Consider the following 20,393-nt stretch of genomic DNA (forward strand, 5'->3'; position numbering starts at 1 on the left):
AATTCTATACCTGCTCGTCCCTGAGACTGCTCAAGGTCAGCTGTTGAGGATGGCTCCCCAGAACCTGAATTTTACCGGTCAGGTCACTGGCAGCAAGAACCTGAGAGAATACAAGACACAGTAATGTAAGACTACAGCAGTAAACCTCAAATACTACCAGTCACGGAGCGGTTAGTGGGGCAGTATATGTCGGTAAGAAAAAGAACTGACCGTATGGCATACCTGCAAAAAATTAAAAAAATTAAAATCTAGGGGGGAGAAAATTTATATAAATGTTCTACTGCTGCAAAACACCCTACCCGGACCTTTAGTTTCGAACAAAAAAATTTTTTTAGTGTCAATACATAGCGTGAGTATGTTTCAGCTCAGGTCACGCCCTTGTTCTCTGGAAGCACTTCCCCTGTAGTCAGTGTACCCACAAATTGCATGCATTATTATGTGTGTTGGAAATCGTAAAAGTCAAATCCTACTAATACGTTTCGTGTTGAATTTTGTCTATTTTATTTTTGTGTAATAGTTTTATGATGTCAAAATGAAAACAGCAATCTAGTCCAGCCAAAGCAATCTAGGACCAACAGTTTGGACAACACAAAAACATTAGAAATCGGGACCAAGCCCAAGCTAAATCAGCAAACTTCTCATCAGCCAGGATATTCAATATCTGTACAAGAGCAAAGAAACTCCCCCGCAAGTATTAATTCTGTTGATCACCCCGATTGTTGGCGTAAACTACAAAATCTGCAACACAAAGAGAAATATAAATAGCTGGGGGGGGGGGGGTGTTCCCCCGAAAGGTTCTGTCTTGATGCAAATAAACGAAATACTGTCTATTCAAGGTGTTACATGAGCCCCTACAGTGAGCAGAATGTAGTACATTCACATTTAGAAGCAGCCCAAAACTTCAACAGCGGGCACGAATTTTTATTTTTTTTTAATATTTAACTTAAGTGTGCAAGTACTGTCGAGTTACTTCTATACATATTTTGACAGAAAAAAAAACGCTCAAGCATTTTGGGAAGTAACCGAAAACACTAATTTCATACAGTAAATCACAATCGAAAGCCCCCCAAAAAAAAGATTTACATAAAACTCGAAAATAGATCAATTATAATCTTTTTAATTGTAATGTTGTTTTTTATTTTAGCTTGTTTTATTTTGGACAGATAACAATATCAAAGCTGGCTGGAGAAGAAGTGGTTAATGGCTTTCCCTGGGGTTACATATCAATAATAAATAAGCACAACCTTGTGAGCTCCGAGGATGTGTGCGAAGAGAGGCAGCAGGCTTCTGTCACTGACACTCAGACACACGCTGTCCGGCCGCACAATCTGAAAGAGTAAAGCACAGTCAATGGAGCAATCCCACTAACAGCACCAGTGAGTCAGTGCTCTGGATCCGTACGTGACATCACTGCTCTGACACTTGGTGACTGATTCCCATAAGAGGCAGTGAAGGGGGCAATGAAGCTAGAAAGTTTCCTTCAATGACCAGTTGCTTTACAGACAGACACTGCTTTACAGACTTTGGTTCTCCCATTATATCAATAAATTAATATCAAAAAATACAACTTAGCAGGTATATCTTGAAGATATATTACTCTAAAGCCCATGCAAAACTGGGAGGGCAAACAAAGAAAAAGAGCATGCCAGATTGTATTTACAATAAAACACTAGCCACGGCCAAAGAGGATGCAGCCTCACCAGGTGTCTCGCGGGCACAGTCAGATTTCTTAGAATGAAAAATCCTAAAGTGTCCTTTTTGGTGGTAAAATTCATATCAATGGAAGTTCAAAAGCACTAGCCCTGTATTTAGAGACTGTGGCACTACCTCCTGGCTGCAAGGTAGTGCCACAGGTCAGATTCCAGCAGGAAAGACATTGGTTTAGCTAAAAGACCAATATGCCAAGAAATATTAGAAAATGAAACCCTAGTTACCTGTCTGGCTGGATGTTGTACCAGAGGCTGTAGTCATCGTAGATGCACCACCACTCCCTCAGTCACAGGCATTTCCTCAGGGAGGAAATACACACACTGCATCCAGTGATCACACCACTGCAACAGAGCCTTCAACCCCACTGGTGCAAGAGCAAACCAGCAAACAACACACTTCATAATCCAGCAGCACCCCTCCACAGTAATCGCACCAGGACAGGACTACCTGAGCAGACCCTGAGCCAACAGCAGGAAAGCGGGCAGTGAGGCATTCTGCGGAGCTGCTAACAGGCCTGCTAAAATCCACCCTGTAGGAGAGGAGAGCACAGGGTCCAATTAGTACAATACAGACAGGCAGAAAAAAAGAAAGAAAGAAACTGACACTACAGTGACCTTGTACCAGGAAAGTCTGAAATATTTTGATTGCATTGATTTTCGTTGAAATATATTTTTTCTAATCATGTATTAGACTTGTGCTTTACCAGAAGCAAAGTAAAATGGCAGGAACTGTAAAGAAAGATCTTGTTGAACCAGAAATTAAAAAAAACCGGAACCTGGCTGAGCAGGTGGAAGTGTGTGAGAGGGGCCTGACTCAGCTGGATGTCACAGAGGGAGGGGTCAAACTAAAAAAGCCATAGCATTTGCATTACTTAACGACAGAGAAATACATAATTCTGGCCACTTTAATAAGAAGCAGGGCTTATCAAAAAAGTTTAAAGCACTTCCCTCCATTTACAGGCAAACACGCAGGCATGTGCAATAACAGACAGTAGAGACTATTCCATTGATCAAATAGGTACATATTTTTAAAAACAAAAAAAGACCCGTGTCTCTAAGCCATTCCATTTGGCACATAATCAGCCCTAGCCGATGCAAAACTCTCCCGACACCTGACGTGGGCGTTGTGTTCCACACTGGCAGACACTGCTTTTATTCCACTGTCCAAACATTTGCTTGTTTGTCAACCTATTGCCATCTAAATGAGAGACCACTATAACTTTTTTTTAAACAGCTGAAGGGCTTTTATATTAAAATAATATATTTTAATCTTTTGAGCCTTTTGTGTACATTTTTTTTTATAAAAAACTTTCTTTTATATACCTTCAACATTGAAATCTAAGATAAACACTACATCTATCTTAATAAAATATATAATATTATATATTTATATATATATCTTATATATTTCTATATTATAGAATATATATATATATATATATATATATATATATATATATAGATAGATAGATAGATATAGATAGATAGATAGATAATCAATAAAGGACCACTATTAGTTTAATTTAAAACATAACAAATCAAAGAGTAACGGTCGAAATAGAGACATTTATTTTTATATTTATTTATTTCGATATTTATTCGTCACGTATTCGTTTATTTATTTCGACATTTTTTTATTTAATATCTTCCACAGTGAATACCTTGCAGCAAACAGCACTATTCTCTAACGAAGACTACCCTTCCTCTGGAGAACTTCAGTGATGGCGATGGCGCCGCTTCGGCCTATAACCTGAAAACGAGACTTGTTTGTTACGGTGTTTTCCGTTATGCAGCGATGATGTATGTATTTACAAACCCAATGCGTAAATAAACAGTGTAACACGTCATTAGTTAATAAGTTGAAACATGTAACTTTTTTAGTCACTTTCCACTTCCCAGTGACTGGTATCTACATACAACACTTTAAATTGCGATATTGCTTCGACTATTGTGGTGGTAAGCCTTGTTCTGGTAAGTTGACGTGGATAATGATGTTCTGATAGTTCAGTTTATGGAACAAAATGTATTTATTATACAAACATTATGCAAATGTAACAACCGATATACCACATATTCTTCTTGCTTCCTTTATGATATTTAATTCCATTTTATTTTTATAGAAAACAATATATCCTGATTTTTGTTCTTTGTCGAATGTCAAGGCAATGGCGATTTTTGTACTATTAGAAAACTGATAAATATATTCCATCTGTAGGCAAAGTACCAGATAAGCTACTGTGCGCTCTAAACAGCGTCCGAACTTCTCCGGTAACACAAGCAGCGAGGGGACTGAGTTTCAGGTCAGGAAAAGTAAGTTACAGTATTTTGTGTGTATTTGTGAAAAATTCAAACACTACTTCCCACTGCTGAATGTTCTTTTCTTCCCTTTCTTTAATTTAAGAGTTTTTTTGTTTGTTTGTTTGTTTGTTTTGGGTTTTTTTGTTGTTTTTTTTTAAATTCTTGTCTGGATGTCATAAATAAAGATATGGTGCACAGCTTCACTTTCTTTAAGATGATTGTACACTATAAAATATCTGTGTATTATAATCTTTAGGTTAGACCTTACAGTTTATTCACATTCTCAAATATGTTTTTGTTGTAGGAATGACACAAATTACCAACCTTAAAACCTACTTGCCACAATAGGTATAGGTATTATTCTACAACTAGCAAAAAAAAAAAAAAAAAAAGTATATAAATGTATAATTTAATTTATAAAGGGTATTACCTTTTAACAGAAAAAAATACACCTCCTAACATAATATTTTAAAATATATATGTACAGATATGAACATAATTTAGATATTTTATTTAACATCATGTAATCAAAGAAACTACAAAATGATTTTGTAAAAGTCAACCAGAAGGTATACCGGTAGTACAGTATTTCATGTTAGCTTTGGAAATGACACATTTTAAAATTATTGTCAGTTTTTTGTTAAGTAAATGGAAAACTACAAAGCGGTATGTAATTCAATATGTTAACGTAGCATTATTCAGCATGTTTTAACTTTTAAGAAGTGAAATGAGTTAATTCCATAGGGTGATGCAAAACTGTCGGACAGAGATGTACAAACAATTTAAATCAACTTGAAAGTGAAATCTGTGTTAGAAACGAGTTTTGCTCGTTTCATGTGCTCCTTCCTTGTCAGCCCCCAGACACTTTTCCCTACCGCCTTACCTTTGTTTTAGGTAGGGTACCCTCATCAGAGGATATCAGTGAACGTATTTTTCAGTTAGTAGAGAATGTCAGGAAGACCCAGAGGTAGACCTTCTCGTCGCTCTCCAGCTCGAAGCAGCTCCAGAAATCGAGCAGTAGCTGGGCCAGACAGGGCTAGAGATACCTTCAACATCAAGATGGATATTGATCCAGACATGTTAAGGTACATAAACAATACTTACAGGCATTTTTGTCTTAGGATTTAGTGCCTAATTGAAATGCTCACCTGAATTTATTTTGGTGCCTGGGTTCAAGTTGCTCAATTAGTTTGTTGAAAAGCCTTTGAAACAAGTGTTAAAACGACACTAGCAGTGTTTGTCTAGGTCTCATGGCTCACTCATGATAACTTGGCCCAGTTCAACGAATGGCTCTTGAAACATATGGCTCATGTAGCTCCTCAATAAGACTCTTTTGATTTAGAGATGAAGGCTGGACAATCTGTAATTAAGCAAGTGAGAATGCAAAGCACAAATGAGGTTGTGTGTGTATAAATATGAAAAATGTTTAATGAGCACAAAATCCCTAAAGTGATGTGTAGTCTGGATAAACAGCCTTTATCCCGTCTCTGATGTTTCTGTTTTGTTTTTATAGATCTTTAGATCATTTGTAGGGCTCCTTTAGCCGAAAATAGCTCTACATTAGTCCATTTTCAGCGATTGGATTTTAAATCTGAAGCATCCAGGGAGTACCAAAGTACCACTACCACTGAAACAAATCTCACTGTGTACGAAACAGACAGGCCCTTATAAACGTTTACCACAGTCAATTTGCACTGTAACTTTTCAGTTTTCCTATGATTTTCTCATGGTTATACTATGCATCTGCCATAGTTTACCATGGCTTGTCATATTTTTTAATATTCTTCACTGTACCTCTCTTGCTTTACCATGCTTCCGCTATGCTTTATTACACTTTGCTATGAATTTACTATGGTAAACTCTTAAAAGGGCGTGCTAGAATTTTGTTTGAATCCCCCCAGCGCAGAGTGAAGTCCAAAGACATCAAAACAGGCATTTTTGGAAACATAAGAAACATTCTCACCATGAGCTACACAGCTGTAATGCACATTGCATCCCTGCTAATGTTCTGTAATATATAAAAGGTGTCATTTAGAAACCTTGCAGACCTGTCAGGTCAAAGCATCTTTGTTAGTATTATGGCAGATGTTTGTTTGTTTCATTTTCTTTTAAATATATGTTTTTCGTTAAATATATGGAAAACAACAAAACAATATGTAATTCAATACGTTAACATTATTCAGCAGGTTTCATTCGTCTTTATGAAGCAAAATTAGTTAATTCTCCAGGGTGATGCAAAACGTTTGGCCATAGCTCTAGACTGCTTTTACAAAAAAAAAATATTGCATTGCATTGTTCAGTAACAGTCTAATGAAAAGGTTTCATTTGTCTTTAGCACTCACAAAATTCAGGATTCTCTGTTGAGCTCTAACAGTAGATTCTCTGACTATCACGGCATTTTCAACTGGTGCATCATCATGCTGGTAGGTTTTACTTTATCTAACTAGCATCTTACCTGTGCTGTTTACTGGGATCGGTTTGGGGATGAAGTGTCAGTTAGGGTTCCACAATAATGTAGGTGCAGGGGTCTAGAAGAACACCCCTTTTCCTTCACCTGTTTATTCCCACCATCAACAAATAGAAAGCCTGTTTTACTCTAAAAGGAGCAAACCATAGCATATATATATTGCACATAGGTATTTTTTATGTGCAGTTTTAAAAACAAATACATAATAAAAAGTGAAATAAAGTTATGTTCAGTGAAAAGACAACTGCCGAACTGAATTGGTATGTCATCTCTACATTCTGTTATTATTCATAGTGGTGTACAATATTCACATCTTCAACATGAACTAAAAAAATGTATGTGAGATCTTCATATACAGTCATTTTAAACAATAACGGTCGGCTTGACTACACGCTTGTTTTCCATTTAGGTAAATTTAATTGGAGTCTCTTACTAGTTAGTTTAATATTACGTTCCAGAGTGTATTAGTATATTTATTCTGTATTTCTGATTCTTTTGCAGATACTTACTAATTTGCACATGTTCCTGGATAACTGCATAGAGTAGGTGCACTTTCAGTATCCAGTCATGTAACATCCATAACTATGTTTTTGTTGAGTAAACCGCTATTGAGGAAACACTCACTAGTACTAAATGAATTAAAACAGAAGTAACAAATCCAGTGACAAACGGCTTTGTCAATTTCAGAAAGATTTATCGTCGACGTGCTTTACGTGGAAATTTCTGAAATGTCTTTTAGTGTTCCTGTAACAGTGGAACTCATTCTTGATGACCCCATCTTGACCCTGTGATCCTATAGTGTGACACTGAACAGGATTACATTGCAACCTCTCGCCTCCCAAACGCAGTCATTGTATTAGGTGTGGTAGGATGGGGTCTACATTATTTACATTATTTGTCCATCAATGGAATGAGATAGTAATACTTGTGCCCAGTTGCATAAAGCATGTTACGTTAAATGTAGTGCTCTCCTTAGTTTTCCCCTTAAGTGTTTCTGGAGTTTAAGGCTAGTGTAGAAAACAACTTAACACATTTCAGCTAATATCTTAGATAATATAAGAGCCGGGATTTTCTTAGTTACATTATTGATTGCAACCAGTAAAAAAAAAAAAAAAGCAAAAAGCATTTTGTCTGATATGACATTCCCCATAGATTATAGCCCTGGAGATGATATGTATATTTTTTTTACACTAACCCTAATGTTTGTACTTGGATGAGATACATCACTTGAGTCTGTGGTTTACCAGTGCATACTCATTTTTCGCACACTTTATAAATCAGGGGTGTGGAATTCAAAAGCTACACAGAGCATGATCTTGACAGTTCTGATAATTTTTTGTAAGTTTTTGTAGTGCACCCTATTATAGGAGGTGCCGTCCTTTAGAAAAGACATGATGATGTGGTCCGGTCAGCTGCTGATCACTATAAAAATAAAATCTGTTCTCGGTTTCAGTCAAATAAGATAGTAGGATTGGTGCCCTGCATGTTTCTGTAAGTGCTAATTTGCAGAATTGTTTGTCTTCATGTATTTTGTGATTCCCACCTCACAGGTATGGCCTCATGGTGGACCTGGGTCAGGTGTTTTACCATTTCCTGAAGGACCCCTATAGCTGGCCGGCCACCTATCTGATTCTTGGTAAGCAAACAAAGGTGCTGTCTTATCTTTTCTGACCCCTCCTTCCTTTCAATCAGCCTCTAAACTAGTGTAGAAGTCTAAAATAGAGCAGTAACTGCTGGTAAGAATGTTCATTTAGGGGTTGAAAAATGTATTCCAGAAAATGATGGGAACATACTAATATGATGATAATATACTATACTTAGTTTTCATGGTCGTGATGGTTAGAATTAAGCTAAATAGGAGCATGGTGTTGTATGGGATTTTTTTTTTTTAAATGTAGTGTACAAAGGGATACACATTATGAATTATAATTAACAAGACTGGTGTGTTTTAGAATCTGGAATGTTTGTATCTGAATTCTCTGTTACAGTTGAGAATTTAAAAATGTCCTTTTTTCAACCAGTTTGCTTCAGAAAAGACTCCACAATACTGCATTTCTAAAGTGATGTGGTTTGAAAAATGACCTCTAGGGGGCGTGCAGCTGTTAATCAAGACCCTTCTGTAATTTAGATTTTCTTTATAGATAATTTCCATTAACTAACTGTTGCAGTGGGATCAGAAATTATATTAACATACTGTACCCCTAATGGTGAAACTTTTTTTTTAGGAAGCCTGGTAAATAATGTAATAGTCTGGAAATGTGGTATAATACAGAAAGGCTCACTACTGAAAAACTAAATCTGTGTCAATCTTTTTTCTTTTGTGTTTTCTAACAGCTTCCAATGTGTTTGTGGTGGCCGCGCTGTTCTTCGAGAGATGGCAGGAATGGGTAAGACACAGTTACTGAAATGTAAAACATGACTAAAGGATCGGAAATATACCGTAATCTAATTTAAACAGTAAAGTAGTTGTTCTCTGTACCGTTGCCTTAAACATAAAGACTGTGTTAAGAATCTGAGTGTTTGGAGTAAAAAGGTGGGGGAATAACTTAACACTTTGCAACACAAGAACACTATGGAATCAAGCAAGGAGATATTACACACAGGTTAGTGTTGCACCTTCTAAGGAATAAAAACACTCTTAACAGTGAATATGGTACCCCTGAAGCTTATGAATGGTTTAAAATCAGTACTATAGTCAGTCAATCAAGTAAAAAAAAAAAAAAAAAAAAAAGTGTTTGTTTCCCTTTGAATGTATTTCAGGACTATATAACCGAGGCAACAGGGAAAGTTCTGGAGATTGGAAATCTGGCTGCTATGTTGCTGTTTCCTGCAGCAGTAATACTGCATGAGTCAACCTCCTTATCCGTTGGTGAGAGACTTTTTTTAAGCATCCCCCATAGGTCCTAAATTGAAAGGGTGTTCAAGGAAAAATTGATTTAGGTTGGTTTGCTATCCCCCCCCCATGACAGAAATAGAGGACATACCCTCTATTTAGACTCAAGCAAGGCCCTGTAATTAGAATTAATTAAACCCAGATTATTAGCAAACATATTTGACATGGTTGATTCACATGCATAATATTTTAATGGGCCCTGATCTATAGCGTGAAACGTAAGTTTTAATCATTAATCATTTAATCTGAATTATACTGTGAAGTGTAGCTAAACTTCATGCAGGTTGTAATTTTTTTTTTTAATGCAAATCATTCTGTAGAAATGTTATTATTAACCCACTGTTAATTCTGGATTCAAGGTGCATCTCTTGTGACAGCGCTTGGTATTTATTATTTGATGTTTGATGAAGTATAGTTTTGCTGCCCTCATTCGGCTTTATCAGATCAATGAGTTGTGGCTTTGTAGCACTTTTAATGCCTCTATTTCCCCACAGAAATTGACAATGAGTAGTGAGCATACCATACCATCTTGTTTTCAACGGATTAGAGTGCATGTTCTTTCTAAAACGCAGATAAGGTTTTTATCTGCTGAAAAATGCAACTACTGTAGCAAGGGCTAAGATGTCAAGGACTTATACAAATATGGACTGGAGTTGAGGCATATAGTGGAAAACTGTTGTCCTTGAGGGGACACACAGTGTCTGACAGGGGATTATATGAAGGGGGATACAGTGTCTGACAGGATTATATTGTCCCCTGGAGGACACTATATCAACTCAAGGGGGACAATAGTATACTACAAAACACCCAAATATCTAATTCATATATTATATGTTTTATTAAACTTTAAAAGACAACTTTATCTGCGTTTGAGTTACAGAAGGCAGCTTACAGCCCTTGTTTCTAAGTCTGTGTTTTTGGATTGGAGATATTGCTGAAGGATGCTGGTAGTTTTTGTGCTTTTAGCATCTTTATTTTGTTTAGTTCATCTTCAGAAAATACAGCTATATTTTTCTTTGCGATGTGAAAGGTGCGGACATCAGTATATGTCAAAGTGTTGCTGTTAATTACAAACAGTTGGCTAAAGTGCAAACTATAATCTGTCACGTGAAGGTGCTTTAATGAATCACAAGATGGATTTTAAATCCAAGGTTTAATAATATATAATGTAAAACCCCATGACATTGTTAAAGCCTACTTTGTATGCATTTAACGTTGCTGTGCTTTACAGTGGGGCATATCTTCCTGTAAATGATGACTGGTTCATTCCAGTGCCACCCTGTGAATACCCTCAGTGAGTTGTTATGGTGTACTCCAGGAACACGGGGATCTGAACAGATGTATTTTTCTCTCTGGTCCTCAGGTGGATCAATGCTGGCTCTCATAGTTTACATCGTCATTGCACTCAAGATCTATTCCTACCACGAAGTCAACAGCTGGTTTCGTCAGGGGATACAAACCAGTTCAGGTCGGCACTCAAGAATTAGCCATACCCACCTGCTTTTCAGTTTTAGCACAGACAGAGTCACCTACTCATTTTGTACACAAATATATTCTATTTTTTTATTATTATTGTTGCTATTTTCCTCCAGCCATAATTCAGAATGCATTCATATTTTTAACATTAAACACCTCAAAAGTTAAAATGAACTTGACCTCTGGCCTTTGACCTAATATGGCAGGTCATTTGACGTTCATGTATTCTGGGATTCATTTGATCACGTTTGATTTTGGGAATATTCCAGTAAAAATGACAGTAATCGCTAACTTGACACAGTGGTTTTTTAACCTCCAGTACAGCAGTTTAAACACCTCATATCTCAGTAAATGAAAATACAGACTTCATATTTTCTTTTTTTTTTTTTTTAATTTAGCGTTGCCAATTATTTTTTTATTTTCTCCGAATTTGAAATGGCCAATTATTATTTATTTATGCTCGGCTCACTGCTACCACCCCTGTGCTGACTCGGGAGCCGCGAAGACGAACACGTGCTGTCCTTCGAAGTGTGTGCCGTCAGCCGACCGCTTCTTTACACACTGCGGATTCACCATGCAGCTGCCCAGGAGCTACAGCATTGGAGGACAACGCAGCTCCCGGGCAGCTAACAGCCAAGCCCACAGGCACCCGGCCAGACTACAGGGGTCGCTGGTGCGCGGTGAGCTGAGCACAGCCTGGCCGACCTAGACCCCTCCCCCCCTGCGACAATCCTGGGAACTCCCATCCACGGTCGGCTGTGGAATCGCCCAGACTCGAACCAGCGATGTCCAGGCTATAGGGCGCATCCTGCACTGGATGTGCCACTTGGGAGCCCCCAAGACTTCATATTGAAGTCATGTGACTCATTTTCTGATGAATAAGACCATAAATTATGAGCTTGATTCTCAAACTATTTCAGGGGTGTGTTTGCAGAGACACGTTAAATGTATCCACAGGACTGTATCACAGGACTACATGACTCTCAAATCAACAGCAAGGGCATGTTGTCTGAACAAGATATGAGATTGGGTTATACAGTTTTCTTTCCTCTCATGCATTTTAAGATTACATTTTTTATAATCAGGCTTAAATTGTATTATCTAATATCTAACCATCTAGTATCCTATAATAGTATCCTGTATATGTGATGAAAATAATTGTACAGTATTCCTAATTATAAAATGATTTTGTTTTGCTGTGATACTACTGAAGGTCTTTTTTTCCCCAAATTGAGTTTTTGTTATACTGAAGCTAAGATGATAAACAATCAATATGAAAGGATATTTATCAGGAAAATAAATGTAATATTAAGAAGTAGTTGGCAAATAATAACAATTAGGGAAAACTATCGCAAACTTCACCTTTAAGATATGTTATCTGTTTTTTATGATAATTATCTCTGTAGAAGTAATCTCCCTTTTTTTATATTTAATATTTCCATACAGTTACTGGGGTAAAAAATGAATCCGAGCAGGAGTGGGTGTTGTATCCAAACAACTTAACAACAGGAAGTAAGGAGACCTCACTTACACTATGCCTTATGTTAAATTACAAATTGTGCTTTGATGTTCACATTCTCAGTCACTATTTGCAGTACTTCTGATTCCTAGTTCCTCAATACTAAGCAGTTACATCACACTGCCCCACATACTTAGATCGACCTGCCTTTTCAACCTAACAACACTGATGTTGTCCGATCTTTTCTTACAGATCTCTATTACTTCTTGCTGGCACCTACTCTGTGCTACCAGCTCAACTTCCCTCGCAATGTAGTCATTCGCAAATGGTTTGTGGCCTGTAGGGCCCTGGAAATTGTGAGAATGGTTTATTTTGGGGTCCTTAGATCAGGGATGTGAGATGTATGGGGGGAGGGGGGCGGGGGGGGGGAGGGGAGGGGGGGGAGGGGAGGGGGGGATGGGGTGACAGTTCATGACGTGCAAGAAGGGTTTTGCACACATCTACAAAATCCAGTTGCAATGAAACTTGTTAAGGAGCTTAAGTCATCGAGTGTGTGATGACCTGGGGTGTATGCAGGCTGGCTGTCTATTGGTCTTGTTGACCGTCTGTATGTCACTTTTACATTTTAGTTCTTACATGTATGAACAAATAGTAGATAAATTATACTGAACTGTGCTTAGATTGGATTCTAGTAATAATTCACTAATTCAGAGCAGGTTTGTGAAGTGTGCCATGTAAATGCCGGTTGTATAAATGCATCTTTCCTACTTGTGAATATTACATTTTTGAGGAATGTTTTTCAGCACTGTGTATACAGGTTAGGTATTAATTTATTATAGTGATTTTAAAATATGTTTGTTATCGTTATGTGGTTTGAAACTATTTGTGAAACAAAATCTTCACTGATTCTTAGATACTTTTCCCAAAATGGGTTTGAACTTTCATTTTTTTTTAATTTCAGGATCTTGCAATTAGGTTACATAAATATTTTGTAATTAAAACAATAAAAAGATGGTTAAATGATCATCCATTGCTTATGCAACATATGCTGCTTGCATCTTTCTGTGTGCACTCTCTCACTCTCCCTCACATAATGTTATTTTAAAGGTACAATATGTGTCAAGCGTTTGTGACAGAGATGAATCAATGGTTGTTCGTTAAATGTTTTTAAATGTACTGCACTGGTCTCCCCCTCAGCTAGTGTGGATAATTTAAATCTTTCAGAGAACTAAAGACGCTGTTTAGCAGAAATTATTGATAGTGTTAGACTCGGAATAAACAGGAAAGTCAAGCTATAAGTTGTTGGATAAATATTGGCTGTAAGGCAGGCATTCTACTCACCCATTTCAGTGGTAAAAACATCTTCAAATGGAGCTACTTCTCCAGTACATCTCCTGTCCCAAACTTCAAACTTATTTTGTAAAGGGATAGGGGTCAATTTTAAACATCCCTACCACTTAATATGCCTGTGTTTCAGCAACAGTCTTGTTTTTGCAGATCTTACTGAGTCAGCTTATGATAGCAATGATTCAGCAGGTGAGTTTGAGTTTTGTACCTGTCCTTATTACTTCACAAACAAAGGAGGGGCATTTCTGCTTTGAGTGGCAGGGTGAGTCATACAAGCATAGTTGAATCCCACTCAAGCCCAGTTATGCAGGGTTAGGGAGAAAGATCAACTGGGGTTAGTTCTTGGCCTAGCCATTCATGGACCCTTACTGGTCAGGTACCCAACGAGTCCAGGCAGAGACCTCCCAGGTTTGACCTTGGTTTGACAGGAAAAGAGGGGCTTGGCTTGGCAACAGGAACATAGGTTGTCCATTGATCTTCAGTCCTCCTAATGGGAAAGGACGTTGCATCCGTAAGGCAACTTTTGAATTGGGCTTTACAAATTGTGTATAAAAACAGAGAACAAGGACTCTTTCCGGAGGGGTAACAAGACAATCTTTAAAAAAGCAATCTGTACAATGTGTGAAAAAAATGTTATGTGATATACATTTTGTTTACAGTTTGTTGGTACTAGTTTATTAATTTTTGGTTTGTATTTATTTTAACGCCTAGTTAATTTTCCCACTCATACTGAAGTCATCGCGCTTATTTACAGTAAGTTTTCTGTTTGCTGCTATTCTTTCACGTACTCTTCATGCTGTGAATTGATATCATAGTGCCTGCCATGGTGCTGACCCTTGTAATGTGTATGGGCAAATATATTTTATAGGGATCTTTTAGTTCACATTGTGGCTTTTAATTTTGTGCTGAATCCAAAGTGTACCCCTGCATTAGGCTAACTTCTGTAAAGGTGGGCATAGTCACTGTTTTATTTAATTCCCAAACTCCACTGTCTCCAATCAGCACACAGTTAGTCAGAAAGGTCAGCTACCTGCATGTATAAATGTACTTGACCCTGTTACTGATGATCAATTATTTTACTGGGTTCTTTACATTATAATTAATGCCAGTCAGCTTGAAACACCCTTGGGGAGGAGTAGCAACTCCAGCTAGGAGGGGAATAACATGGGCCATGTTTTAAATGAATCTACTCCTTACTCTTTCTCTTGGTTTCTTTAGGAAATGAATATGACCACAAAAATTAAGCACATTATGGAGTTAGTGGTGAGTTCATCACTGTTTGTAAAGATACTTTTCATGCACAAGCAAGGAATAGCTTAACTGATGGAATTGGAAAAGTTTGCAATATAAAAGTATTCCATTGGAGATGTCCACAGTTAAAAGGATTTCTTTCTTGTAACGATAATTAAGAAATGATACCTTAAAACCAAAGTTAAATTATATTAGACTTGTATCTAATTAGGGTCTGACCAATACATTAATAAATATGCCATTCTTTTGGAAATGGTGATCTACTCTTTATTATACCAGTAATTGCTTTTGTATCTACAAAAAGGAGGAAGAGGGGTTAAAAAATGGCAGGTTTGTTTTTTTTTTTTTTTTTTTTGCCTAAATCCTTCAATAGAAGACTTCCTTTTTTCCAGGCTCCAAATAATTTTATTTGGATCATTTTGTCCTACTGGTTCTGTCACTCTGTCCTCAACTTCATGGGCGAGCTGCTAAAGTTTGGAGACCGGGAGTTCTATGCAGACTGGTGGTAAGTAAGCTGATAGTAGTGACACTAGTGGAGCCCCAATTTCTCCCTAAATTGCTTTCATTTGTCATTTAGAGACAGTTGGCAAATGGGTAGATGTTGATCTTTTAATTTAAAAGGGCTATGCATATTTCCAAGTACCATGTTATACAGTGGATCTCAAAAGTATTCACCCTCCTTGGACTTTTCCACATTTTATTGTGTTACAACATGGAATCAAAATTGATTTAATTAGGAGTTTTTGCCACTGATCAACACAAAAAAAGTCCATAATGTCAATGTGAAAAATAAAATTAAAAACTAAATTAATTACAAATACAAAATAGAAAATCATTTATTACATAAGTATTCACCCCCTTGAGTCAGTATTTGGTAGAGGCACCTTCGGCAGCAATTACAGCCATGAGTCTATTTGGATAAGTCTCTACCAGCTTTGCACATCTGGACACTGCAGTTTTTGCCCATTCTTCTTTGCAAAATTGCTCAAGCTCTGTCAAGTTGGATGGGGACCTTTGGTGAACAGCAATTTTCAACTCTTTCCACATATTCTCAGTTGGATTGAGGTCCAGGCTTTGACTGGGCCACTCCAGGACATTGACCTTTTTGTTTTTAAGCCACTCCAGTGTGGCTTTGGCTGTATGTTTGGGGTCATTGTCCTGCTGGAAGATGAATCTTCTACCAAGTCCCAGGTCTCTTGTAGACTTCAGCAGGTTTTCCTCCAGGATTTCTCTGTACTTTGCTGCATCCATTTTACCCTTTATCTTCACAAGCTTTCCAGGCCCTGATGCAGAGAAGCATCACCATAGCATGATGCTGCCACCACCATGCTTCTCAGTAGGGATGGTGTTCTCAGGATGATGTGCGGTGTTAGGCTTGCGCTAAACGTAGCGCTTAGCATTGAGGCCAAAAAGCTCTGTTTTGGTCTCATCAAACTATAGAATCTTCTTCCACTTGGTCGTAGATTCTCCCACATAACTTCTGGCAAACTCTCCCACAAAGGCCAGTTTTGTGAAGTACCTGGGCTATTGTTGTTGTATGCACAGTGTCTTCATGATGTAGTTTTGTTAGGAAATGTACTAACCAACTGTGGGACCTCCTAGAGACAGGTGTATTTAACCTGAAATCATGTGAAACACCTTAATTGCACACAGGTGGACTCCATTGAACTAATTATGTGACTTCTAAAGACAATTGTTTGCACCAGAGCTTATTTAGGTGTGTCATAGAAAAAGGGGTGAATACTTATGCAATCAATTATTTTCTGTTTTATATTTGTAATTCATTTAGAACAATTTGTAGATTTCATTTTTCACTTTGACATCATGGACTTTTTTGTGTTGATCAGTGGCAAAAACTCCTAATTAAATCAATTTTGATTCCATGTTGTAACACAATAAAATGTGGAAAAATCCAAGGGGGGGTGAATACTTTTGAGAGCCACTGTATATTAAAATGGTACCTACTAATTTCCTGTCCTTAGTTAACAGAAAGTGTTTCATCTTTTAATCTACTGAGTTGTATTAGAAAACAGCAGTAAAGAAAACTTTAAAAGTAAAACTGCAAAAGTCATAGTGATTTGTGGGGTAGAGAACTGAAAAAAGTGCATGATTATGCTGGGGAAAATGTAACAAGGCTGCAGAAGGTCTTGCAGAAAAGTATTCGCAATCTTTCGTATTGTGGAAATCAGGTAGGAATGTGCCTGTTTGCAAGTTGCAGTAGATGTGTTGACAGACAGTGTGGTACGGCTGTCAAACTGATCATTAAGAATCCTTTGGTTTTAAAAGCATCCCCTCGATGGCCAGTTCAGTTTTAGGCGGGGACAAAATCTGTCTACCGTACAGTGGTCATGACCAAACTGTTCTGCCATGCTCTGTGTTTGAATGACCCCTGTTGTCCTTCTTATTGTTCTGTGCTGTTACTCTCTTTAATATTTTAATCTTGACATTTGATATACACTGTAGGGATGCACTACAGTTAAGCTGAAGTACATTAGTGTAGCCTTTGTAGTAACCAAAAGCAATGTATCTTGATTGCAGGAACTCTGATAACCTTAACAGGTTCTGGACTACCTTGAATCTTCCATTCCACAAGTGGAGTATGAGGTAGGTGCTGTGAAGGGAGGCTCTGTCACGCAGTTTATTAATGAAACCAGCAAGGTAACCTAAATACTTAAGCCATGCAGATATTAAAAAAAAAAAAAGTCCCAATACATAGCTCAAGGTACTGTTCTCAATTAGGACTACTGTTCATAAAGATAAATAGCACTACTGGATGTTAGCCAAGTTGATTTTGCTAACCGTACATTTCTTTTTTTTCATAACACCCAATTATTAAAAGTCAATTTTTTTTTTTCATAGTGGTTCTTGATATTAGAATATCCAGCTACCCAATGTGTAAGAAGCTGCAGTTTAACTCACTTCTTGCTGTTTCTGCAGGCATGTCTACAAGCCCCTTCTCATTCAAGGGTTTCCTCAGTGGCAAGCTCAGGTCATTGTCTACATGATGTCTGCAGCTCTCTGTGAGGTATGCCTATTCGGGGGGTTCAGTATTTCTTATTATTGACCCCAGTTTGTTCTGGGGCAAGGATCTAGAGTTCTTGAAGTGAACTTGTGTTCAAGACAAGGGGTCTCACAGTGACTGAAGGATAGACACTAAATAGCCGGGCAACTCAAACAACATCACTCCAGTATTTTGTCAGTTAGTCAATGGGTAGAGGTACATTCAACAACAGTGCTGGTCTGGAAACAGGGCATTAACAAATACTGTCACAGTTGATCTGCAAAGGATTTGTTGTAACCAGTGGAAATATTAAAGTATTCAAGGACAATCACTGGCTGTAAAACAGTAAAACCAAAAAGCTTGCTTGTGTATTCTATATCGAATCAAAGCTGCTTCTGATTCGCCTGCTCGAGTGTTAATAAAGTGCATATGTCATTGTGGGAGAATGCAAAATGGCAGCATTCAAGAAAAAGTGTTTGCTTTGCCATCAGCGTTTGTTTTTCTTATGTGTTGTATCATAAATGACTACAAGTGAATACATGTTCCGTTTTATTTACAACAGCTGTGTAACAGCAGAACAAATCAAGTGCAGTCGTATATTATCTGGTACCAACCAATTAAAAATACAGCATGTTTTTAATTATAATGTAGAGGTGTTTGGGTATCTCCCCCTCCCAATTCTAGGTATATGAATTTCCAATTAGAATGTTGATGAGCAACCCTAACCCTATAGCATTCTCTGTCAGAAAAGAGAGCTTTTAAATATAAATCATTCCCTCTACCTAAACACTAACACCCAAGTTAAGACAGTCTAAGTGAAGTGTTTGTATCTCACTGAATGTGTGCATTATGGTAGAAAAGAACCAGCTCTTGATGCTGGTCTTAACTGGTCTTGTCTCCTCAGTATGTCATTGCCATTCCACTGGAGATGTTCCGTTTCTGGATCTTTGCGACAATTGTTCTACAGGTAAGGTTGTCTTTTCTATTACCTCATTAGTTACCAAAATAATGTTATATTATTATTATTATGTATTGATTTTTTTTATTTTTAATCCAAAGCCAGTTTATAAAATTACATCTGTAAATGAGTTAATTTCGTCCTTTAAATTAAATAATGTTGCATTAACATGATTAAGTAACCCAGTCTCTAACATGATGACAGCATAACAATGATTTGTTCTTGCACATAAACAGTTTCTATTTGTGTAGTCTCTGTTTAGTCTAATGTAGTCTTTATTTGTATGTATTTTACAGGCCAAAATGACTTTGTTGCTGGGCCGTTTCTTCAGTGGTAACTACGGGAACTGCTTGGTGTGGCTGTGCGTGCTCATGGGCCCCCCAATAGCAGTGCTGACCTATTTGCATGATTACTACATGCTAAATAGAGAAAGCACTGCCTGGAGTTTATATTAACGGCCCGTTAACTTATAAAGAGCAAAGCAGCATTTCCAGGACATTAAATACAACCCTCTAGCAGAAACCTGGCTGCTTGTGTGTAGTGCATTCAGCTGTGCTGACTAGACATTAGTTAAGACAATTTGTCAATTATGTGTAATGATCTGCCCTCTTCATACATACGTTAACTCTTTCTCCATTTCTCTACATCTATTCCTTATATATGTTTATCTGTCTACTCTTATTGATGTTGTCTTGCCTGTGGATCTCTTATCAACTTGTATGCCTAATCTGTCTCTTGGTATCTAGATCTATACACTCAATTACTGAATATACAGTGATGCCCAAAACTATTGACCCCCTGTGGTTTCAGATAATCAAACAACTAATCACTTTGCTGGCTGTGCTACTAATCAAATAGCTGAATAATGATGACATTTTCAACTATCAAGCAAGTTAAGAATAGCAAGCCCTAATCCAAATCTTTACCACCAATACCAACCTCCATCCATATTGGGCTTAGAACAGGATATGAACATTGATGTTTCCATCCAAGTATCAAAATATTGAAATGAAATAATACAGGTTTATTATATTTATTTTATTATAAAATCACTGTGAATATTTTAGGACAAAATTACTTTCTACAAAAGATGTCACAGGTAGTGGCGCACTTAACAAAATCAGTGTTTACAAACCGATCACAGTCAGTACGGTCAGTAACTGGACCCATCGCTATTTTGTTAAACCTAGTAAGACAGTACTGAAGTCATGACTTTAATCAGTATATTATTCCAGATTTGAAAAGGGGTGCAGCAAAATGCTGCATTAATATCTCAGAATACAATTCGAACTCCAGCCTTTTGTTGGCTGGTTGACATAAGAGACAACTTACTACTATGCATTTTGTGGCTCTACAAGTTAATTCTTTATGCAGTCCTGCAACTATTTAAAATAATGCTTTTCCAGTTATTTCATACAGAATCAACATTCATGGAGTACTGTCGCTATCCCACGATTGAGAATTGGAGGAATCACGAACGTGTCCTCAAAGGATTCCAAAATGAGATCTGGTAAACAAGTAATATTCTCTCTAT

At 37.4% G+C, this 20,393-nt stretch overlaps 1 protein-coding gene across 1 annotated transcript; it reads left to right on the forward strand.

Annotated features, from left to right (window-relative positions):
* The first annotated feature begins 49 nt into the window (after positions 1–49).
* LOC121296694 (diacylglycerol O-acyltransferase 1-like) lies at positions 50–19,314 on the forward strand. The gene is made up of 14 exons (XM_041222467.1): positions 50–120; positions 6,343–6,430; positions 6,976–7,016; positions 8,025–8,110; positions 8,809–8,861; positions 9,862–9,877; positions 10,731–10,811; positions 12,555–12,658; positions 13,800–13,838; positions 15,293–15,405; positions 17,439–17,504; positions 17,838–17,925; positions 18,806–18,868; positions 19,156–19,314. The coding sequence occupies exons 1-14, from the start codon at positions 50–52 to the stop codon at positions 19,312–19,314; spliced, it is 1,068 nt and encodes a 355-aa protein (XP_041078401.1).
* The last annotated feature ends 1,079 nt before the right edge of the window (positions 19,315–20,393 follow it).

This window comes from Polyodon spathula, chromosome 21 (genome assembly GCF_017654505.1).
Source record: "Polyodon spathula isolate WHYD16114869_AA chromosome 21, ASM1765450v1, whole genome shotgun sequence".
Taxonomy (NCBI): Eukaryota; Metazoa; Chordata; class Actinopteri; order Acipenseriformes; family Polyodontidae; genus Polyodon; species Polyodon spathula.